Below are 25,117 nucleotides of genomic sequence, written 5' to 3' on the forward strand. Positions count from 1 at the left end.
GACAGGCGCATGGGCCCCCAGAGATCAGTGCATAACCAGAATACATAACATGAGTCCTCCTGCTTTGAAATTGAAGGAGATTGACCGACGCCACATTGCTACAGTACTTGAACCTGCAGCATGGAAGGACAATTTATGTACTTGAACTTACAACATGGTACAGAAAGCACATGGCCCGTCTCCTGTGTTTTGCTCCCTGGTGCTTCACCATAGTACTGGCTAGCAGTGGATTAAGAGGGCGTGCCAGAGTGTGTACCAGGACGGTCAAGCCACACTCCACTTCTCAGGCGCTGTCTATCGATCGGCTGCTGGGGAGGAGAGTCTGACACACTTAGAGATAGCAGGGTAACCGCAGTCAACAGCCCCCTGCCTGCCCTCTGCTCCCTGTGGTGGGACTGATTGCTTGTCTCAATCATCCTTTCCACACTCCCCCCCCCCCCCCCTTCCCTCCTTTCAATATCTCTCTTCATGCCTCCATCTATCTGCCTCAGCGCCTTGTCAAATCAGCAGTCCTATCCCTGCCTGGAAAGGCTGGAGGTCCGTACATTGAAATAGCAATTAATTCCTCTGCAAAGAATCAACCCATTTATTAGGCTATGCTCCTGGCTATGTTATTATAGGACCCCTTCAGAAACAGTAGGCAAAATTGAAGCGGCATGTGAGATGCTGTGGAAAAGTGACAAATGTTGTTTAGTGGAGGCATCTGTTCTATATTCTATCTGTGATGTTAGGCCTCAGGGCTGGACCCATCCTAAGTAAAAACTATCTCTACATCAGCAAACTTTTCATATCTGGCAGACTTTCCTACTGTATATATAATGTGAATGCCCAAGACAAAGAGCTACACTACAAGACAACTCATGCTATAAATGTGCTTCAAATTGTACCTCAGGCATACAATTATGTTCCTGTAGCTTAAGTGTAAGAAATGAGATGAGATTTATGTGTTTTGAAAGTACACTTTGGGGATAGCATTTGGCACTAAGCGTATTCTGTGCGGTACAGTAAGGAGTGTATATGAAAACATACCTGAGGGATATAAGTGTGTTATATAAATGTAACAGTCATAAACGCTGGTACAGAGTTTGGCTACAAAATGAGCTTTGTGATGTCTAATTGCTCACTAAATCATGCATAAGAGCGTTTGCTATTTGGGGCATCAGCCATTTGGAGACATTTTGGAGCATGGCACCCCTCTGTCCATACAGGATACAGCTGAGTGGAGTGCAACTGCTGATTGAACTGGAGGACTCCCCAGGGCGTGCATCAGGCCTGCATTACCATGAAATGAAAGGAGAGCCTAGTGACGGCAGGCCATCCGTAAAATCATATCAACAACTCCCTTATTGTAATTACATTTGGTTAAATGGGAAGGCAAAGTGTGGGTATAATGCAATTAACATGTAATTGACATTCTGGCCAGGTTGGTGCGGATCCATTCTATTTCACACCAGAGATTCAACGAACAACGTCTCAATGGATTTTCACCTAAATATGAAAATATGGCATGGAAACCTGCATGGATACATTTTCTCTATGTTGATACAGTGGGGGGGAAAAGTATTTAGTCAGCCACCAATTGTGCAAGTTCTCCCACTTAAAAAGATGAGAGGGGCCTGTAATTTTCATCATAGGTACACGTCAACTATGACAGACAAAATGAGAATTTTTTTTCCAGAAAATCACATTGTAGGATTTTTTATGAATTTATTTGCAAATTATGGTGGAAAATAATTATTTGGTCAATAACAAAAGTTTCTCAATACTTTGTTATATACCCTTTGTTGGCAATGACACAGGTCAAACATTTTCTGTAAGTCTTCACAAGGTTTTCACACACTGATGCTGGTATTTTGGCCCATTCCTCCATGCAGATCTCCTCTAGAGCAGTGATGTTTTGGGGCTGTCGCTGGGCAACACGGACTTTCAACTCCCTCCAAAGATTTTCTATGGGGTTGAGATCTGGAGACTGGCTAGGCCACTCCAGGACCTTGAAATGCTTCTTACGAAGCCACTCCTTCGTTGCCCGGGCGGTGTGTTTGGGATCATTGTCATGCTAAAAGACCCAGCCACGTTTCATCTTCAATGCCCTTGCTGATGGAAGGAGGTTTTCACTCAAACTCTCACGATCCATGGCCCCATTCATTCTTTCCTTTACACGGACCAGTCGTCCTGGTCCCTTTGCACAAAAACAGCCCCAAAGCATGATGTTTCCATCAGCATTCTTTGTCCTCCAAACACGACGAGTTGAGTTTTTACCAAAAAGTTATATTTTGGTTTCATCTGACCATATGACATTCTCCCAATCCTCTTCTGGATCATCCAAATGCACTCTAGCAAACTTCAGACGGGCCTGGACATGTACTGGCTTAAGCAGGGGGACACGTCTGGCACTGCAGGATTTGAGTCCCTGGCGGCGTAGTGTGTTACTGATGGTAGGCTTTGTTACTTTGGTCCCAGCTCTCTGCAGGTCATTCACTAGGCCCCCCCGTGTGGTTCTGGGATTTTTGCTCACCGTTCTTGTGATCATTTTGACCCCACGTGGAGCCCCAGATCGAGGGAGATTATCAGTGGTCTTGTATGTCTTCCATTTCCTAATAATTGCTCCCACAGTTGATTTCTTCAAACCAAGCTGCATACCTATTGCAGATTCAGTCTTCCCAGCCTGGTGCAGGTCTACAATTTTGTTTCTGGTGTCCTTTGACAGCTCTTTGGTCTTGTCCATAGTGGAGTTTGGAGTGTGACTGTTTGAGGTTGTGGACAGGTGTCTTTTATACTGATAACAAGTTCAAACAGGTGCCATTAATACAGGTAACGAGTGGAGGACAGAGGAGCCTCTTAAAGAAGAAGTTACAGGTCTGTGAGAGCCAGAAATCTTGCTTGTTTGTAGGTGACCAAATACTTATTTTCCACCATAATTTGCAAATAAATTCATAAAAAATGCTACAATGTGATTTTCTGAGAAAAAAAATCTCAATTTGTCTGTCATAGTTGACGTGTACCTATGATGAAAATTACAGGCCTCTCTCATCTTTTTGAGTGGGAGAACTTGCACAATTGGTGGCTGACTAAATACTTTTTTTCCCCACTGTAAGTGTCAGTATGTAAGGTCTAAACCTATAGTCCTAATCTATGAAACTACCACAATAATGCATAGTGAATATAACCTGTGACATTAGGAAGCCAGAGAAATAAGTGGATATGGAATGCATACAGGCAGGTAAAGTGATGGAGAGAAAGTTTTAGGGCAGGTCATGATGTTTTGTATTAAAAACATTCCAAATATTGAACTTTAAATAGGCTGTTGAAAATGCTTGTCCCTCTCGCTGAGTATCTAGCTGCTATCTGTGTTTCGGGGATCTTTACACTTAGACCCCAACAACCACTTATTAGTGTCAGCCCAGATTGTTATTTGCTCATCACCATAAAAACATTTTGTGAAGCATCGTGAGCTTGGCATTGGGGAGGGTTGCCGTTGTTGTGCAGCCAGTGTATTCTGCAAAAACATTAGCTCTCCAAGTAATAACCGGATTACTTTTTTATTTTATTACGATCCCCATTAGCTGACTCCAATGGCGATAGCTAGTCTTACTGGGGTCCGACACATAACGAAAAAGACATTACAGACAAAATACTTTACAATTTACACCCATTTAAAAACATTGACATTTAGTGTGTGTGTGTGTGTGTATCTATCAATTACACATACATGTCAGTACATACACACAAAAATCTGGTCACATGGGGAGAGGCATTGTGCCGTGAGGTGTTGCTTTATTTGGTTTTTGAAACCAGGTTTGCTGTTCACTTGGAAGGGAGTTCCATGCAATCATGCCTCTGTATAATACTGTACGTTTCCTTGAATTTGTTCTGGACCTGGGGACTGTGAAAAGACCCCAACAGGGGTAAGTGTGTGTGTGTGTCAGTGATGTGTGTAAGTTGACTCTGCAAACAATTTGGAATTTGCAACACATTAATGTTTCTTATAAAAACAAGAAGCGATGCAATCAGTCTTTTCTCAACTCTTAGCCAATAGAGACTGGCATGCATAGTATTGATATTACCCTTCTGATTACAATGAAGAGCAAGATGTGCTGCTCTGTTCTGGGCCAGCTGCAGCTTAACTAGGTCTTTCTTTGCAGCACTTGACCATATGACTGGACAATAATCAAGATAAGATAAAACTAGAGCCTGCAGGACTTGCTTTGTGGACTGTGGGGCCAAAAAAAACAGATAATCTCTTATCAAGGACAGACCTCTCACCATCTTTACACACAATCAATCAATATATGTTTTGACCATGACGGTTTACAATCTAAGGTAATACCAAGTAATTTAGTCTCTTCAACTTGCTCAACAGCCTCACCATTAATTACCAGATTACCAAATACAATGATCTTAGTTTTAGAGATGTTCCGGACCAGTTTATTACTGGCCACCCATTCAAAAACTGACTGCAACTCTTTGTTTAGGGTTGCAGTGATTTCACTAGCAGTGGTTGATGACGTGTATATTGTTGAATCATCAGCATACATGGACACACAGGTTTTGTTTAATGCCAGTGGCAGGTCAATAGTAAAAATAGAAAAGAGTAGAGGGCCAAGATAGCTGCCCTGCAGTACACAACACTTTACATGTTTAACATTAAAGAAGCTTCCATTAAAGAAAACCTTCTGTGTTCTATTAGATAGATAGCTCTGAATCCACAATATGGCAGAGGTTGAAAAGCTCTGCAAAAAGGATGATACAAGCACTTGGCAAAAGCTGGGGAAGCGGAGGAAACAACGCAAACCAAAATACCAAACAAATACCAAACAAACATCTCCACACTGTTGTTGTCCTAGCTTGTCTTAGAAAAACATATTGAGTATACTACACAGACTAAAGCTTTCAGAATGGTACTAAAATGTGTTTTGAGAGTAATTTGGCGTTGCATTTCGTCCAATCAGCGGCAGGTAGCCTAGTGGTTAGAGCATTGGGCTAGTAGCAGAAAGGTTGAAAAGGTGAAAAAATCTGTCGATGTACCCTTGAGCAAGGCACTTAACACTAATTGCTCCAGGGTCGCTGCTGATTATGGCTGACCCTGGCCGTGACCCCACTCTGTCACACATCCGTATAATACACACTTGTGTGAAACTGGACAAATATAAGCACCCACCAAATGATTATCATATGGGTAGGGAGGTAGCTGTTATGCTATGATTGCTATAAGCTATCTATATGCTACATCGTTTCTATAGATCCCATGTCCTAATCAGTACTCCTGCTGTGTTGTTGATGTAAGTGTGGGCAGCACTGCAAGGCAGTGTATGGTGATGTTTTTTATTCCTTTCTGACACAGTCAGACAACATCCCAGGCTCTGCTGGAGAGCCTACAGATGTACTCCAGCACACAACCTCACGCCCTGTGAGAGCTGCAGCACCATGCAGAGATCCACTCTATTGGTCTTTTCACTGGCATTTCTGAGGACAGATAGAGATATTCAGATGTCTGATGGAGAAACGAACACCGGGGATAGCCAAACAGACACGACTTTAACCTATAACACATAACAGTAGACTTAATCCCGGCCCCATCGATCCCTGTATGAGTTGTCCCTTGGGGCTGCACAACAGGATGTTGTTCAATTGCATCTCTGGCTGCTCATCTGTAAAATGCATTTCATGTTGTGGTATTTAATCTGGTTCCAGTAACTTCCTTTGAAACCTTTACAGATCTGTGCAGGAGCTTACTGTGAAACCAACGGCCTCTGGGAGTTAAGCAGCCTAACACAGAGCAGTGCCCAAGCAATATGATATCAGAGCACTTAGAGAGCAACACCATAGACCCAAAACCATGAGTGGGTTATGTGTGTGCGTATATGTTTGGGTGAGTGTATGCGTGTGTCAGGAGGGGGTGCCTGGGGTGATGGGGAAATAGGAATGATGGGAGGGAAGCTAATGTCACCATGGCCAAATAATCAGATTAATATCGTGTGCAGTGGCCCTGGCTGGCTCTGCACGTGCCAGTTGATCAGAACACGCTTTGATGAACCTCCCAATGGATGGTCTCCAGCATCAATGGGTGGAGTCAGGCTATAGAGCCAGGCTTTCGGTAGTGGGGAGGGGGAAACTGGAGCGGTAGGCAGTAGGAAAGCACAGTGCTGCTCCCTGCTGGAAAGGGACCAGTGCTGGTGCAGTCCCCTCAGACTGCGTGTGCCTTCATACTCAGCTCAATATTGCCTAGTCTCTGAGGCCAAGCACACATTATACAGAATATACACATTATCCCTGAGGGAGGTCTTTGGTTAATCTGATTCAATAACACACAACACCAGACTTTCACTGAGCCAATGACCATAAAACAAACCACACAGTGCCTTAGCTGGAGCATGTGCCTTAACCACCTTATCTGATATGTTACTGCTCTTTTGTGAGGATTTGTAAATGAAATGTTTTAACCACTACTCTATAAAGCCTAAACAACACCACAGAAATCAATTCACCGTGTGTAATTTGCAGCTGTAACTATGTATTATGTATGTAACTGTGTTTTATGTACACCCCCCACTGATTTCAGTAAGGAAGGGTCATGTAATGTAGTACTCACGCTGTGCAATCTTGGCCAGGTGCAGCCGGTTGACCCAGGAGATCTTGCTGAGGGGGCTGGGGGTGTTGAAAACCACCATGAAGCTGACGGGACGTCCCGACCTAGAGGGGAATACCCACACAGACACACACAACGTAAAACACCTGACTCATGCTCTGTGGGGACCTCATCAAGACCATTGTTCTACTGTACACAGCAAAGCAGCAGCTAAAAGCCCATTTGTGTTTTATGGGTCATGCACTGCACTGGAAAATAGCCTAAAGCTGTAGGAATAGTGGCATAGTACTCCATAGAGCCAATCAATGCACAAAGACAAATACCACAGACAAATGTCCTGCAAAGGCCAGTTCCTTTTCAATGACAGCCCACACAGACTAAATAACAAGTTCCAGGTGCCATTTCAGAATTTCAAACTGAAATCCAATAAAGCCAAGGACTCTTTTGTTCTATGCAGGGTCATATAAGATATGGCTCTGGGACTGTAGTCATCAGCTTCCAAAACCAGGACAGTGCTGCAGACTGGTCTGTTCTATGGATGTATGTTGGGTTTGGATATGTCATGAGATTGTGATATGGTTGGATTATATGATGATGAAATTCTAGGCTGCTGATTGTGTAAACTTATCTTTATGTGATTTCTTGAAGCGGTTTGTGCTGTATTTTACACATGTATTTTAAACTCCCACTGAAAAAATGAAAACATACTGTAGCTTTATTCTAGTGTACTATAAGACTGCCTACTCTTCCCCTTTGGAGGTCCTTCTGGTAGCAGGAGGACAGGGAGGAGAGGGAAAGGGAGGAGAGTCCTGTAACCACAGAGCTGTGACAAACAGCACGTTTCTCCCCCTGTTTCAATCAGGATATTGGAAGTGATGTGAAGGTCAAATGATGCAACGCGCCGTTTGACCCTGAAGGTAGCAGTGCAGTCACCGCCACACTGAGATGCCCAGATCAGATAAGAGAGAGGATGAGAGGGGAGCATGAGCTGCTAACACACAAAGAAGGAGCCCCCCTGCTCCTTGCCCCTCACCCGCCGACATGCCTTTTACACTATGGGTAAAAGCTGACAGTTCTGGTCCTGCATGTGGGAATAATGTGATCCTTGAACAGGGGAGCTCAGTGTGGAACTATTAAAGGTCATATGCGTCTGGTAGGGGCTTAGTACTCTGCGATCAGCAGCTGTGAACCAGCCACCAGGTTACCGCTCACAAGTCCTCCGGCTCAGTGCTCACGCTCTCGTCCTTGCAGTCTGTACAGACTTAGGATCTTAATTTGATCACTCTTTTGTTGCTGAGAATTTTCCTGCACCGCAGATGAGTTAGGAGTTAGTGATTTACATAAATTCACTGAAAACCCACGCTAACACAAGGTTATAGTAACAGTATTGCACTTTTCATGTATAGCCTAACCACTGATCAAGCAACATTATGGACTAAACGTTCAAATCCTGTTGCTGCAGGATTATTTTGCTGTGACAATATAGGTAAAATGAAGATCCTACATCTGTATATGCAATACATCTGTATACGCAAAATACCTGTTAGTTTTTTCCTCTGTTCTACATGAATAAACAGGGACACAGATACTACTTGCTTCAAGTTGAGTGCCAGGCTAAAAGATACAACAGCAGCACACATCCTCAGTGATTCGATTCAGCAGCAGGCCTCCGGATAGCTGTTTTCCCTGAAAGCTGGCCCCATCTTAAAGGTGAAGCTCTCATACATTCCTTTCTGTCTCTATATCTCTCTCCCTCTCTCTTCACTTAGCCAGTGAAAGTACATTTGTCACTGTACCCAATGCCCTGCTTGTTAAAGAGCCATTCCTGACACACACACACACACACACACACACACACACACACACACACACACACACACACACAAAGGGAAGGCATTTCACATTCAGCTGTTCAGACATCATTAGAGGGTAATTGAGTGGAGAACGGTGTGCAGCCTGAGAATCTGCTTCTGTCATACCTGCCTGCTGCCCAGCCCGCTCCCAATTCATTTTCACTCAGACAGAGTGAGAGCGCGAGAGTAGACAAGGACAGGAAGATGTGAGTAAGATCTCCAACTTCTTTGACAAAAGTGGAGCTTTCACACCGAGATGTAATTCATACCCTTCACTGCTTAAATACAGCAGAAGCAATTTGCTGAAGAAAGAGAGAGACGAGGCGAGAGGGGAAAGAGAGGGGGGAAAAGATGAGAATGAAACTGCTCCTTTCATCGGATTGCGAGGAAGGGTAATACTCTACTCTCTCACTGCTCCAAACATGCTAAACAGAGCGGACTCTGAGTCCTCGCACCGGCTGATTGACAGGCGCAGTGCAGGTGTGCTGGTACACGGGCAGAATGGGGAAGTAGGCATGGGCACGCTGGCGGAACAGAGCCGAGTGGTGTGGAGCAAGGTCCCAGCCCCGCAGCATAGACCCGGGCTGATATATGGCTGTGGGTCACTGCTGAGGCACACATGGGACACTAATGCACAAGGACGGGACAGATGTTGGAGTGAGTGCTGAGCGAGAGCCTGTCACACAGCCGGCACACACCTATTCTCCAGACATTGATAGAGGTCAGTCAGAGGCCCCTGTGGGAGCTACAGTGTGCCTAGACCAGGACCTGCCTGGACTGGGAAAGTCACAACTTAGCTGCTCATTGAGAGGTGAGTGAAAGTCATGCATGTGGCATGCAGCAAGTCAAAGACGAGACACCTACAGAAAATAAACCACAAGTCATCTGGCACAGCCTTGGCATTGACCCATGATTGCTGTTCTTTACACATTTGGCCTGTGTGTGTGTGCCTACAGCCATACTAAAGCAGCCATAGTTAAAGCGTGTGCTAACGATGTGCTGACACACATACTGCGGTGCCTTTGAGGCAGTGGTAGAGATTCCCCCATGTCCTCAGCTCAGCCTGTCCCTGCTCTGTGAGAAGGGATGGAGGGAAGGGGAGGCTGTAATGTGCTGACTTCCTGGCTCTCCCAGGCTGACAGGAGGGGACCAACTCGGTACAGGGGGGCCCTGCTGTGGATCCACTCTCACAGAGACCGAACAAGACTGTGTAGAGTATCAACGTGTGTGCGTGTGTGCATGTGTGCGTGATTGAAAGAGGGAAGGGTAGAGAGAGAGAGAGAGAGAGAGAGAGAGAGAGAGAGAGAGAGAGAGAGAGAGAGAGAGAGAGAGAGAGAGAGAGAGAGAGAGAGAGAGAGAGATGCACCACCTGTCACCCCACCAATCACCACCAACCCCCAGCCCTAAGGCCCTCTGCTGGCCCTGCCACCTTCAACCCCCAGCCCTGCCTGCCAAGCAACCAGCCAGCCACCCGCCACAGAGGCCTGGCCTCAATTAGTCTGCTATCAGAGTCCCTGCCCAGCTCTCTCTCCTAAAGGAACTCTCTCTTTTTCATCCTCAGGTTTTATCTCCTGCTTCTCCTCACAATCTACACTCTACACTAGAGTACAGGTCTCTATAGGATTCCACTTGCTCAAAGCATCCCCACCCCCACACTCAATGCTGTAGAAACCTGCTTCTCTGTGTGGCAGAATGAGGTCTGTAGGATGCTACTAACAAATAATGTTACACTATGTGATACAGCTCACAGAGATGGGTAGGGGACAGCTCAAAGATGTTGCTCCCGCAATTTCCAGCATGTTTTTACAAAAAAGATAGATTTAGAGTTAGATAAACTTGGATTTTTTGGCAGGGACATATACAGGATGCTACCCTCCACAACATAACCTTCATTCCAAACCAAAACTCCAAACCTACAACCTGATTTTGGACGGAATTACCTGGAAGGCTTTCTACTACCAAGGATTACTATTCCCAAGCTGTACAGCAAATGCTCTGGCAAACAAACAGAAACCTGAAAACATCATCCAACCTGGAACTGAGTGAGTAATGTTTAGTCTGAAGCTATTTTTTTTACTTTCAAAAAGCAAGAAGAAAAATACATTACAATGATATATTTTACTTTATAAGGACTGAATGCTAAGGCTAGCAAGCTTGCTAGGACAAAGAGATACAACTTCAATTAGCACTGACGTGTGAAGTGAGAGGTGTCAAAGCCCTTGAGCCCAACAATGGCAGGAGAGTCGCACAGTCTATCCAAACAAAATGGAGAGGCCTTAGAAGCACCCTCCCCATGTTCAGAGGTAATTAAAATACAGTACCCTCTGAGTGCTGTGGCGAGGAAAGGGTGGCCACAGCACTCAAGGGAGTGATAGAAAAAGCTTCTTCTACTTTCCCCAACGCACAAGTAGTTATCTCAACCCTGCTACCACGAAAATACTTTCACCCCGCTACCACACAGCGGGTAAACGCAAGTATTTCCCGTGAATGTGCCTCAAAACCAAATGTCTACCTGGCCCACCACTCCACCCTGGACTTGAACAGCCTTTATGACCAGGTCCACCTATACAAGATAGCAGTGGCCACTTTCGCCCGGACCCTAAAGGATATCGCCCTCAACCGCAGACCCAACACCTCACACAGGAGCAACAGATCAACAGACACCCCGCCCAGACCAGTGAGACACTCTCCCAGACCTGCAGGAGCAGGTATATATACACGATCAAATGCAAATCTTAGAATCAACTATTAAAGACTACCAGAACCCACTGGATTATCGAATTACATTGAATGAACTACAGGACAAAATACAAACCCTCCAACCCAAAAAGGCCTGTGGTGTTGATGGTATCCTCAATGAAAATATAAAATATACAGACCAGAAATTCTAATTGGCTATACTTAAACACTTTAACATCATCCTTAGCTCTGGCATCTTCCCCAATATTTGGAGGCAAGGACTGATAATAATAATAATAATAACCCAATCCATAAAAGTGGAGATAAATTTGACCCCAATAACTACCGTGGGATATGCGTCAACAGCAACCTTGGGAAGATCCTCTGCATTATCATTAACAGCAGACTAGTTCATTTCCTCAGTGAAAAACAATGTACTGAGCAAATGTCAAATTGTCTTTTTACCAAATTACCGTACGACAGACCACGTATTCACCCTGCACACCCTAATTGACAAACAAACAAACCAAAATGAAGGCAAAGTCTTCTCATGCTTTGTTGATTTCAAAAAAGCTTTGGACTCAATTTGGCATGAGGGTCTGCTGTACAAATTGATGGAAAGTGGTGTTGGGGGAAAAACATATGGCATTATAAAATCCATGTACACAAACAACAAGTGTGCGGTTAAAATTGGCAAAAAACACACATATTTCTTTCCACAGGGCCGTGGGGTGAGACAGGGATGCAGTTTAAGCCCCACCCTCTTCAACATACAATGGCGAAAAAAAGTATTTAGTCAGCCACCAATTGTGCAAGTTCTCCCACTTAAAAAGATGAGAGAGGCCTGTAATTTTCATCATAGGTACACGTCAACTATGACAGACAAAATGAGGAAAAAAAATCCAGAAAATCACATTGTAGGACTTTTAATGAATTTATTTGCAAATTATGGTGGAAAATAAGTATTTGGTCAATAACAAAAGTTTCTCAATACTTTGTTATATACCCTTTGTTGGCAATGACACAGGTCAAAGGTTTTCACACACTGTTGCTGGTATTTTGGCCCATTCCTCCATGCAGATCTCCTCTAGAGCAGTGATGTTTTGGGGCTGTCGCTGGGCAACACGGACTTTCAACTCCCTCCAAAGATTTTCTATGGGGTTGAGATCTGGAGACTGGCTAGGCCACTCCAGGACCTTGAAATGCTTCTTACGAAGCCACTCCTTCGTTGCCCGGCCGGTGTGTTTGGGATCATTGTCATGCTGAAAGACCCAGCCACGTTTCATCTTCAATGCCCTTGCTGATGGAAGGAGGTTTTCACTCAAAATCTCACGATACATGGCCCCATTCATTCTTTCCTTTACACGGATCAGTCGTCCTGGTCCCTTTACAGAAAAACAGCCCCAAAGCATGATGTTTCCACCCCCATGCTTCACAGTAGGTATGGTGTTCTTTGGATGCAACTCAGCATTCTTTGTCCTCCAAACACGACGAGTTGAGTTTTTACCAAAAAGTTATATTTTGGTTTCATCTGACCATATGACATTCTCCCAATCCTCTTCTGGATCATCCAAATGCATTCTAGCAAACTTCAGACGGGCCTGGACATGTACTGGCTTAAGCAGGGGGACACGTCTGGCACTGCAGGATTTGTGTCCCTGGCGGCATAGTGTGTTACTGATGGTTGGCTTTGTTACTTTGGTCCTAGCTCTCTGCAGGTCCCCCCGTGTGGTTCTGGGATTTTTGCTCACCGTTCTTGTGATCATTTTGACCCCACGGGGTGAGATCTTGCGTGGAGCCCCAGATCGAGGGAGATTATCAGTGGTCTTGTATGTCTTCCATTTCCTAATAATTGCTCCCACAGTTGATTTCTTAAAACCAAGCTGCTTACCTATTGCAGATTCAGTCTTCCCAGCCTGGTGCAGGTCTACAATTTTGTTTCTGGTGTCCTTTGACAGCTCTTTGGTCTTGGCCATAGTGGAGTTTGGAGTGTGACTGTTTGAGGTTGTGGACAGGTGTCTTTTATACTGATAACAAGTTCAAACAGGTGCCATTAATACAGGTAATGAGTGGAGGTCTGTGAGAGCCAGAAATCTTGCTTGTTTGTAGGTGACCAAATACTTATTTTCCACCATAATTTGCAAATAAATTCATAAAAAATCCAACAATGTGATTTTTTGGAGAAAACAAAAATCTCAATTTGTCTGTCATAGTTGACGTGTACCTATGATGAAAATTACAGGCCTCTCTCATCTTTTTAAGTGGGAGAACTTGCACAATTGGTGGCTGACTAAATACTTTTTTTCCCCACTGTATATATCAACGAATTGGCGAGGGCACTAGAACAGTCTGCAGCACCCGGCCTCACCGTACTAGAATCTGAAGTCAAATGTCTACTCTTTGCTGATGACCTGGTGCTTCTGTCACCAACCAAGGAGGGCCTACAGCAGCACCTAGATCTTCTGCACAGATTCTGTCAGACCTGGGCCCTGACAGTAAATCTCAGTAAGACAAAAATAATGGTGTTCCAAAAAAAGTCCAGTTGCCAGGACCACAAATACAAATTCCTTCTAGACACCGTTGCCCTAGAGCACACAAAAAACTATACATACCTTGGCCTAAACATCAGCGCCACAGGTGACTTCCACAAAGCTGTGAACGATCTGAGAGACAAGGCTGGAAGGGCCTTCTATGCCATCAAAAGGAACATAAAATTCGACATACCATAGGATCTGGACAAAAATACTTGAATATGTTATAGAACCCATTGTCCTTTGTGGTTGTGAGGTCTGGGGTCCGCTCACCAACCAAGAATTCACAAAATGGGACAAACACTAAATTGAGATGCAGAATTCTGCAAAAATATCCTCAGTGTACAACGAAAAACACCAAATAATGCATGCAGAGCAGAATTAGGCCGATACCCGCTTATTATCAAAATCCAGAAAAGAGCCGTTAAATTCTATAACCACTTAAAAGGAACCGATTTCCAAATCTTCCATAACAAAGCCATCACCTACAGAGAGATGAACTTGGAGAAGAGTCCCCTAAGCAAGCTGGTCCTGGGGCTCTGTTCATAAACAGAAACAGACCCCACAGAGCCCCAGGACATCAACACAATTAGATCCAACCAAATCATGAGAAAACAAAAAGAGAATGACTTGACACATTGGAAAGAATAAAAAAAGAAACAGAGCAAACTAGAATGCTATTTGGCCCTAAACAAAGAGTACACAGTGGCAGAATACCTGACCACTGTGACTGACCCAAACTTAAGGAAAGCTTTGACTATGTACAGACTCAGTGAGCATAGCCTTGCTATTGAGAAAGGCCGCATAGGCAGACCTGGCTCTCAAGAGAAGACAGGCTATGTGCACACTGCCCACAAAATGAGGTGGAAACTGAGCTGCACTTCCTAACCTCCTGCCAAATGTATGACCATATTAGAGACACATATTTCCCTCAGATTACACAGATCCACAAAGAATTAGAAAACAAACCCAATTATGAAAATGTATGCACTCACTAACGGTAAGTCGCTCTGGATGAGAGCGTCTGCTAAATGACTAAAATGTAAAAAAATAAACTCCCTTATCTACTGGGTGAAATACCACTGTGTGCCATCACAGCAGCAAGATTTGTGACCTGTTGCCACAACAAAAGGGCAACCAGCGAAGAACAAACACCATTGTAAATACAACCCATATTTATGTTTATTTATTTTCCCATTTGTACTTTAACTATTTACACATTGTTACAATACTGTATATACAGTTGAAGTCGGAAGTTTACATACACCTTAGCCAAATACATTTAAACTCAGTTTTTCACAATTCCTGACATTTAATCCTAGTAAAAATTCCCTGTCTTAGGTCAGTTAGGATCACCACTTTATTTTAAGAATGTGAAATGTCAGAATAATAGTAGAGAATGATTTCTTTCAGCTTTTATTCCTTTCATCACATTCCCAGTGGGGTCAGAAGTTTAAATACACTCAATTAGTATTTGGTAGCATTGCCTTTAAATTGTTTAACTTGGGTCAAACGTTTCGGGTAGCCTTCCACAAGCTTCCCACAATAAGTTGGGTGAATTTTGGCCCATTCCTCCTGACAGAGCTGGTGTAACGGAGTTAGGTTTGTAGGCCTCCTTGCTCGCACACGCTTTTTCAGTTCTGCCCACAAATTTTCTATAGGATTGAGGTCAGGGCTTTGTGATGGCCACTCCAATACCTTGACTTTGTTGTCCTTAAGCCATTTTGCCACAACTTTGGAAGTATGCTTGGGGTCATTGTCCATTTGGAAGACCCATTTGCGACCAAGCTTTAACTTCCTGACTGATGTCTTGAGATGTTGCTTCAATATATCCACATAATTTTCCTTCCTCATGATGCCATCTATTTTGTGAAGTGCACCAGTCCCTCCTGCAGCAAAGCACCCCCACAGCATGATGCTGCCACCCCCGTGCTTCACGGTTGGCATGGTGTTCTTCGGCTTGCAAGCCGACCCCCTTTTTCCTCCAAACATAACAATGGTCATTATGGCCAAACAGTTCTATTTTTGTTTCATCAGACCAGAGGACATTTCTCCAAAAAGTACGATCTTTGGCCCCATGTGCAGTTGCAAACCGTAGTCTGGTTTTTTTAAGGCGGTTTTGGAGCAGTGGCTTCTTCCTTGCTGAGCGGCCTTTCAGGTTATGTCGATATAGGACTCGTTTTACTGTGGATATAGATACTTTTGTACCTGTTTCCTCCAGCATCTTCACAAGGTCCTTTGCTGTTGTTCTGGGATTGATTTGCACTTTTCGCACCAAAGTACGTTCTTCTCTAGGAAACAGTACGCGTCTCCTTCCTGAGCGGTATGACGGCTGCGTGGTCCAATGATGTTTATACTTGCGTACTATTGTTTGTACAGATGAACGTGGTACCTTCAGGCATTTGGAAATGGCTCCCAAGGATGAACCAGACTTGTGGAGGTCTACACTTTTTTTCGGAGGTCTTGGCAGATTTCTTTTGATTTTCCCATGATGTCAAGTAAAGAGGCACTGAGTTTGAAGGTAGGCCTTGAAATACATCCACAGGTGACTCAAATGATGTCAACTAGCCTATCAGAAGCTTCTAAAGCCATGACATAATTTTCTGGAATTTTCCAAGCTGTTTGAAGGCACAGTCAACTTAGTGTATGGAAACTTCTGACCCACTGGAATTGTGATACAGTGAATTATAAGTGAAATAATCTGTCTGTAAACAATTGTCATGCACAAAGTAGATGTCCTAACCGACTTGCCAAAACTATAGTTTGTTAACAAGAAATGTGTAGAGTGGTTGAAAAACTAGTTTTAATTACTCCAACCTAAGTGTATGTAAACTTCTGACTTCAACTGTATACATAATATGACATTTGAAATGTCTTTATTCTTTTGGAATTTCTGAGTGTAATGTTTACTGTTAATTTTATTGTTTATTTCACTTTTGTGTACTATCTACTTCACTTGCTTTGGTAATGTTAACATACGTTTCCTATGCCAATAAATCCCTTGAATTGAATTGAGAGAGAGAGAAAGAGGTACCAGTCTGCAGTGCTCTGCTGCTCAAGCTATCACCTTAGGTTCGATGGGTACATTTAGGACTTCGCTGCTACGTGCCCACCTCTGTCACCCTGCCTAGCCATGTTCCTGTGGTGGAGGTGGATCAAGGTCTATTTCCCTCCCTGGTCCTGCTACTCCCCTCCTCTCCTCCTCCTCCTCCTCCTCTCATCCTCCACACACTAGCAGCCACAGCACGACTCCCTCTTTAATCTGTCTTCATTCTCGATCCACCTCCTCTACTCTCAGCTGAGTCCATAGCCACTTCAGCACAATACGATATGCACATTCAGATTCACCACAGTGTGAGAGAATTATAGAAGCTCCCATTGTGGCACCTTTAGATTTGGTAAATCTAAAAATGACAAAATGAGCTGTCAGTCAAATACCACTTCCTATGTGTCCTTGAGGTGAACTACAATAACATTTTAAAAAATGATTCTGAACAAGTGAAAAACACATTTAATTTATGAAAATAACATGGCTAATGCTGTCAATTATTCCATTTGAGTTCTCAAGGAAGTGAATACTGTATGTAACGATCAGTTAATGACCCATCGTGGTGTGCAGTCTGGACCTCATTTGCCAGCCAGCTGTAGCAGAGGTGGGTGGGGGCAGGCTTTTAACACTGGCTGAGCATAATGGCAGGTAATGTGCTCTTTGAGGGTAAGTGAACACAGCATCAGGCTCCTTCATCATCATAACGTTAGCGCCCAGGCACATTAAAATACTTGTCACCAGCTATTATCTTTATGTGCTGCGTGTGACGGCCTGTTTTCCGAGTTATGGATTAGGCTATTTCTCCAGCAACCTGTTTTCTGGAGTGAAGATAGCAGTGTAAAACAAGCCCTCACAGTTCAATTTGGCCCCTTTAAATCATAAAATCACACGAGTGAAGATAGTGGATGAAATCCACACATTGGATGGTACTACAGTATGGCTGACTTTATCACAAGGCCCAGTAATATTGAGGTAATACTCACTTGTCTGGTCTCCCAGGCACCTGCAGGCGTAAGCGGCACTTGTTGGCACTCTGAATCTGATCCTCCTTGATCCGGATGAGTCTCTGGAGAGCTAGACACCAGTCCTGGGCCACGGTCGTGTTCAGGTTCTATGATCCACAAACACACAAGAACATTCAGCTGTGACATGAAAATATAGCTACATTACAGTACATACTCCCATGTGCATGCAATTCTCCCATCCACTCCTACATGATGTACTTCTGCTTACATTCACAACCTTACATTCAAAACCATAACTTAAGTATGCCATGCTTATAGTCACACCATCATGCATGGACTATAATGACATACTTACACTCTCTATTAAAAGAACCGACCACACCCTCCTCATAAAACTGCTCTGATTTATAGACCCTTTCATCAACCCATGGCCAAAGCACTTTTATTCCATCAAATATAACGTTTACACATTACATCTCCTACTCCACTTTTACAGTTTAGTCCTCCTGGTTAAATAGAATCAAATACATTTTGAAGTCAATGAGCCATGCAGAAGTATTTCCTATATTTGTTTGGTGGACATTTTTATTATAACTGGGTGGGGTGTGAAATCAGTGATATGGAGAAAAGCTGATTTTACTCCACCTAAGGACATTGAGCTCATTAAAAACAGAGAGACAAAAAGGCCACCTTTCCACTGAGAGGCTCTTTGGTGATTGCTGGAGTACACTGTGACTGTGTTATGTACAGTGGCTTTAATGTCATGGTGGCAGACAGACACACTACTGGGAGGTGTCCTGATTTGAAGACAGCATAGCTCACTGCAAGAGAGAGGCACTCCGTTCTTCAGGAGATAGCCTTCAAATTTGTTGTTGTACAGTACTGAGCATTTTACAAAATAACACTTTGTTCATGTTCAAAGCATTATGTGTTCTCAGGGATTTAGACCTGTAGTTAGTTGGGTTGTAGTAGAAACAAATCACCTTTGATCAACCTTACATTTGCAAGCAGTATTTTGAAATATCAGCTTTATTAATAATTTGTCAAGCTGCAAATTAAATCTATTTTAAGTAAAAAGCAGTGCTTTTGGAGGTCAAGTTGTGGTGCATGTTTTTAAAGTGGGTAATTTGGATGTAGGCTTTTGTGAGTAACTCTGGGCTGTGTAGTGGTGCGAAAAATTACAACAGTAGACCCACAGGTTGGGGTTTGGGCTGTGTTCTAAGTAGTGAGGTGGCGTGTGACAGTGGTTTGGCTGTAGTGGTGTGGGCTGGTGTTATACAGTTACCTGGTATGTCCCCTGTAGCGTTCCCACCAGTAGTGTGATCTCGTCCACCACAGACAGGTCATGCTGCAGCTCCTGGAGCTCCTGGTAGAGCCGAGGAGGACCCAGGATTACCTTCCCTGTGGACAACACACAACATGGCACAACACAGTACACACATCAACAGGTTACACCATTAACATCAAATCAAATGTTATTTGTCACATGCTTTGTAAACAACAGGTGTAGACTAACAGTGAAATGCTTACAGGTCCTTTTCCAACAACGCAGAGTTAAAGATAGAAATTGTGACACTAGGAATAAATACACAGTGAATAACGAATAACAATAACACGTTTTTTTTAAACATGGCTATATACAGGGAGTACCAGTATCAAGTCGATGTGCAGAAGTTTGAGGTAATTGAGGTAGCTATGTACATATAACTATGGGGTAAAGTGACTAGGCAACAGGATATATAATAGACAGCAGCGTGTGTGTGTGTGGGTATATGTAGTGTGTGTATGTGTGTGTTGGTGTGTGAGTGTGTGGTTAGAGTCCAGTGTGGGTCCTGTTGGTTCCAGACTTGGTGCACTGGTACCACTTGCCGTGCGGTAGCAGAGAGAACAGTGTATGGCTTGGGTGGCTGGAGTCTTTGACAATGTTTAGGGCCTTCCTCTGACACCGCCTGGTATAGAGGTCCTGTATGGCAGGGAACTCGTCCCCAGTGATGTACTGGGCCGTACGCACCACTCTCTGTAGCGCCTTACAGTCAGGTGCCTTGCAGTTGCCGTACCAAGTGGTGATGCAGCCAGTCAAGATGCTCTCAATAGTGCAGCTGTATAACTTTTTGAGGATCTGAGGGCCTTTTCCAAATCTTTTCAGCCTCCTGAGGTGGAAGAGGTGCTGTCTTGCCCTCTTCACAACTGTGTGGGAGTGTGTGGACAATGTTAATTCCGTAGTGATGTGGACACCATGGAACTTGAAGCTCTCACCCTGCTCCACTACAGCCCCATCGATATGGATGGGGGCATGCTTGCCCCTCTGTTTCCTGTAGTCCATGATCAGCTCCTTTGTTTTGCTGACATTAAGGGAGAGGTTTTTCTGACCTCCTCCCTATAGGCTGCCACATCTTCGTCGGTGATCAGGCCTACCACCGTCGTGTCATCAGCAAACTTGATGATGGTGTTGGAGTCGTGTGCGGCCACACAGTCGTGGGTGAACAGGGAATACAGGAGGGGACTAAGCACACACCCCAGAGGGGCCCCATGTTGATAGTCAGTGTGGCAGATGTGTTGTTGCCTACCCTCAGGAAGTCCAGGATCAGAAGGAGGTGTTCAGTCCCAGGTTCCTGAGCTTGGTGATGAGCTTGGAGAGGACTATGGTGTTGAATGCTGAGCTGTAGTCAATGAACAGCATTCTTACATAGGTATTCCTTTTGTCCAGGTGGGTGAGGGCAGTGTGAAGTACAATAGAGATTGCACCATCTGTGGATCTGTTGGGGTGGTATGTGAATTGGAGTGGGTCCAGGGTGTCTGGGATGATGGTGTTGATGTGAGCCATGACCAGCCTTTCAAAGCTTTTCATGGCTATAGATGTGAGTGTTACGGGAAGATAGTCATTTAGGCAGGTTACCTTGGCGTTCTTGGGCACGGGGACTATGGTGGTCTGCTTGAAACAAGTTGGTATTACAGACCGGGTCAGGGAAAGGTTATAAATGTCAGTGAAGACACTTGCCAGGTGGTCAGCGCATTCTCTGAGTTTGCGTCCTGGTATTCCGTTTGGACCCGCAGCCTTGTGAATGTTAACCTGTTTAAAGGGCTTACTCACATCAGCTACGAAGAGCAAGATCACACAGTCGTCTGGAACAGCTGGTGCGCTCGTGCATGGTTCCGTGTTATTTGCCTTGAAGCGAACATAGAAGGCATTTAACTTGTCTGGTATGTTTGCATTGCTGGGCTTTTTCGTGGCTGGGTTTCCCATTGTAATCTTATGATAGTTTACAAACTCTGCTACTTCCGTTGAGCATCAGAGCTAGCGTAGTAGGATTCGATCTTAGTCTTGTATTGAAGTTTTGCCTGTTTGATGGCTTGTCGGAGGCCGTAGCGGGATTTTTTATATGATTCCGGATTAGTGTCCCGCTCCTTGAAGGCAGCAGCTCTGGCCTTTAGCTCAGTGCGGATGTTGCTGTAATCCATGGCTTCTGGTTGGGGTATGTACGTATGGTCACTGTGGGGATGACGTTGTTGATGCACTTATTAATGAAGCCGGTGACTGTTCGTAAACTCATACATGTTATTGGATAAATCCATGGCATATATTCCAGTCTGTGCTAGCAAAACATTCCTGTAGCTTAGCATCGGCTTCATCAGACCACTTCTGTATTGAGCACATCACTCTTACTTCCTGTTTGAGTTTTTGCTTGTAAACAGGAGGATAAAATTATGGTCTGATTTGCCAAAGGGAGGGCAAGGGAGGGCCTTGTAAGAGCTCAAGGTCAAACAACTATTGCAATCCCCAATAGAACTGTAATTCTTTACATTCCTGAACTACAATCACTAGTAGAAGTGATAAAAGAAAACTTGAATTTCCACTAACAAAGGAGCTCAATGTGTGATGGATCGATCGCTGCCGTTATTTGTTGAATGGTCTGAATGTAGTCTGGAGTCTGAATGTATAACTAAAAAGTAGATAGAGAAACGTGGCCATTTGGAGCTAATATGACGCCCTTTTTCCCGGCAAAAGGAATGCAGGAGTCTCATTAGACGTGAGATTTACCAATCGACTTGGGAGCATACTGTCTTCACATTCTCCAACCCCCAGCGAGAGCAGAGAGAGGCAAGTATTGTTCTCTTAAAGAGAGCCTTTGTAACCTTTGGGGATTTAATGGGATCTCTGACATGGACGGGCACAGACATCTGTCATCTGTGAGACACGATCAATAGCAGACATCTGAATATAAAGAGGTGTGCCTGCCATGAGCTTCTGTACACAATGGCTTCCCTGTATCTGTGAGGCATTGGGATGCGCTGGCACACAGGTCCGTTGTGTCCCCGCCCGCCTGGAGTTGGCCTCAGCCCCGGAGGTGAATGTGCTGAGTTGTAATCCAGCGTAATCCCGTTGGTGTGGCAGGATTGGTTTTCACACTCAGACAAGGTTATTCACAGTGGCCGCCGGGCACGTAGCAGCAAGGCAGGGCTGAGCCCACAGGGGCCCCTGCCCATCCTTCCAAGGGCAGCCACCTCATGTAACAACAGCCAGCAGGAATATCCATCCTCAACCTATAGTCCAGCTGGTGCTGCATCCAGCTCTGGGAACTAACCTGAGGGAATTTACAGCAGCCACTGCTTCCAAATCCCCAATATATACAGTCATTGGTCCAAATATGCACCAAAACCATAGACTAATCCCCATCCGAACCTGCACACCAGCTCACTGCATGTAAGTGCAGCATTGCATTCTCGTTTCAGTGTCAGTATAAAACATGTGGGACAATAATAAGTCTGTAATGGGGCGGGAGAAGCTAAGAGAGAGAGAGGAGAGAGAGAGAATTGAGAGATCCCTGTAGTTCTCAGAAGGCCAGCCTTCTCCATCAATAAAGGAGGGCACCAGGGCCAGAGATGAAAAATTAGTCAATTTCTCTCCAAGCCGTGGGAGCGTGGGATTTAGGCAGGACACCTCGCCGAATGACATCACAGGGGACGGGGAACTATAAATAGACGGGCCAGTCTGTGTGACTGGCAGGCTGGAAAGTAATTCAACAGATGCACAGAGGAAGATTCCTGGAAAGGCATGATTAAGGGAATGGCTTGCATTGGGCCAGTGCTAAAATCTCAAATCAACCATAGCTTTTCAAACACATGACAGGCTAGTAAAAGACTGGGAAAAGAGAGAGAGAGAGTGATATACCTTTAAATGTACCGTTAAATGATCTCACAGTGTTGCAGTACACTTATAAGACTGTAAGGCTTAATCTTCAGAGAATCTAAGCCTAATCTTGGCCTCCTTGTTAAACTGTTGCTGTTCGCTGAGCGTGACACGGTCAGACGCTACTGTAAAAGTCGCCATTAATATTGAAGTCATGGAGCTCCAACTTTAAAAGGCTGTTCCATTACATCCTGATAAGGCTTTGTATCTCCTCCTTCCCATGGCACATTTATCAGGGATCTCTCCACCAAGCTGTACGCACAACAGAGTTTTGTGGGAAAAGGACTGTTGCACCATTCGATTCCTATCTAGTGCTGCTGCTTCTCTAATTGGAGCTGGAGAGGAAGGGAATAATCTCTGCAGATTGATGACACCACTCCAGATATGTTTGTGGTCTATCAGAGAGTGAAATGAGACTGTGGAGGGTGCGGCTATGTTTTCCATCATCGCAATTTTTTTCACAAACACATCCTCAATCAGAGTGACAGCGCTGTGTCACCAGAATTCACTGGGACAGTTCACAGTAGGAAACAGATTAGAGGGCTGTGCTGAATCAGACCACAGGGCTGAGACTAGGAGTCTGGCCAAGTGATGAGATTAACTGGACTACATGTAGGAGATGATGAACAGGGATAGAGAGGTCATGGATGGATGACTCAGGAGGTTTACCAACCTGGGGGACAGGCACTGCCAGGGTGCTTGGCACCGCCATGCTGGAACAAGGTTTCCTTGGCCTGGGAGGCCTCCTGACCCACCTCCACCACCTGGACCTGCAGCAGGGGGGCGCTCCACTTCATGGTGTACTTAGGACCAACAGGGACCAGGCTGCTGATATCAGGGAGGCCCCTGGTGATGGAAAAAAATAAGAAAACAAGTTAAATCAAAGCTCTTCCCAGCGTCCCGCTCCTCCTAACAGAAGCACTAATCCCAAACCACCAACAGGAGGAGAACTGAGGTGTCATTCTTTGAATTATCACAAAAATAGCTGGGGAGCAGAATTAGAATCCGTCTGATCAGCTGTGTTCACGGCAGAAAGCAGGACCCCCGGCTGTGAGCAGCGTTAATTTTATATTCATATATTCCTGTAATCAAGCACACAATCAACATTGTGATCAGTTTGTCAAGATTCTAGAGGGCAGGCAAAGTCAACTTCAGGGGAATCAAGTTGAACAAAACATGGGGTGATAATTACTTTGAAGGCTGAACAAGAGAGCTTTGAGGTATGAACGTCTCAGACAGGAGCTTTGCAAATAGAGGAACATCTTTCCTGTTTACCTATAGCTCTGAGAAGATGTGATCAATGGCGCTGTCATAGAGGATAAATTGGAGAGGGACCAAGAAATATGTTATGTCAGTAATCTAGGACTCCTGTTGCTCTAGTTAAGCTGCCTGACATTTGTTAAAAGCTGATAAAGCTCTGGTAACTCCAGATAGTGCTAGAGAACACTGTATTACTCTTTGCTATGCATTTTGCCTAAATATATCCCTGCAAAGCCTTGTAGGCTGAGCCTCGTGTTGCTGCTGCTGTGGCGCTGGGAAGGTGTTTGTGTATTTAGATTGAAGAGCTGTTTAGCAGAATTTACTCTACTCTACGGAGACACCTTCGGAAAGTATCCATTCCCTTTGACTTATTCCACGTTTTGTTGTGTTACAGAGCCTGAATTCAAAATGGATTTAAAAATAAATAAATCTCACCCATCTACACACAATACACCATAATGAAATACCGAAATATCAAATGTACATATTGTAAGTTGTCACGCCCTGGCTCTGGGGACTCTGAAATGTTGAGCCAGGGTGTGTAGTTTTTGTGTTATATTTTCTATGTTGATGTGCTAGATCGTTTAGATCTATGTTGGCCAGTGTGGTTCCCAATCAGAGGCAGCTGTATCTCGTTGTCTCTGATTGGGGACCATACTTAGGCAGCCTGTTTGGCACTAGTCAGTGTGGGATCTTGTTCCGTAAAGGTTTGTTTTGTGTAACCTAGGACTTCACATATTGTGTGTTTGTTGTTTTGTGTCATGTTAAGTACTAAATAAAATGTACGCTTATCACGCTGCGCCTTGGTCCGTATCTTCCGTTAACGATCGTGACAGAAGATCCCACCAAAAGAGGACCAAGCAGCGTGTCCAGGAACAGACAGCCTGGACCTGGGAGGAGATCCTGGACGGGAAGGGATCCTGGACTTGGGAGGAGATTCACTTCGGAATGGATCGCCGTCCTTGGGAGGAGACTGTGGAGGCGCGCTATAGAGAGGAGCAGCGGC

At 44.5% G+C, this 25,117-nt stretch overlaps 1 protein-coding gene across 1 annotated transcript in view; it reads right to left on the bottom strand.

The window, feature by feature from the left end:
* LOC311138617 (rho guanine nucleotide exchange factor 10-like protein) overlaps positions 1 to 25,117 on the bottom strand; it is a 127,814-nt gene that overhangs the window by 58,829 nt on the left and 43,868 nt on the right. Inside the window, exons 15-18 of the mRNA XM_084173377.1 lie at positions 23,525 to 23,697; positions 18,949 to 19,064; positions 17,682 to 17,809; positions 6,590 to 6,690 (exon numbers count right to left, since the gene is read on the bottom strand). Coding sequence (XP_084029503.1) covers positions 6,590 to 6,690; positions 17,682 to 17,809; positions 18,949 to 19,064; positions 23,525 to 23,697 — 518 coding nt within the window. The remainder of the gene's footprint in view (positions 1 to 6,589; positions 6,691 to 17,681; positions 17,810 to 18,948; positions 19,065 to 23,524; positions 23,698 to 25,117) is intronic.

Source organism: Coregonus lavaretus (assembly GCF_964263955.1).
Source record: "Coregonus lavaretus genome assembly, chromosome: 12".
Classification (NCBI taxonomy): domain Eukaryota; kingdom Metazoa; phylum Chordata; class Actinopteri; order Salmoniformes; family Salmonidae; genus Coregonus; species Coregonus lavaretus.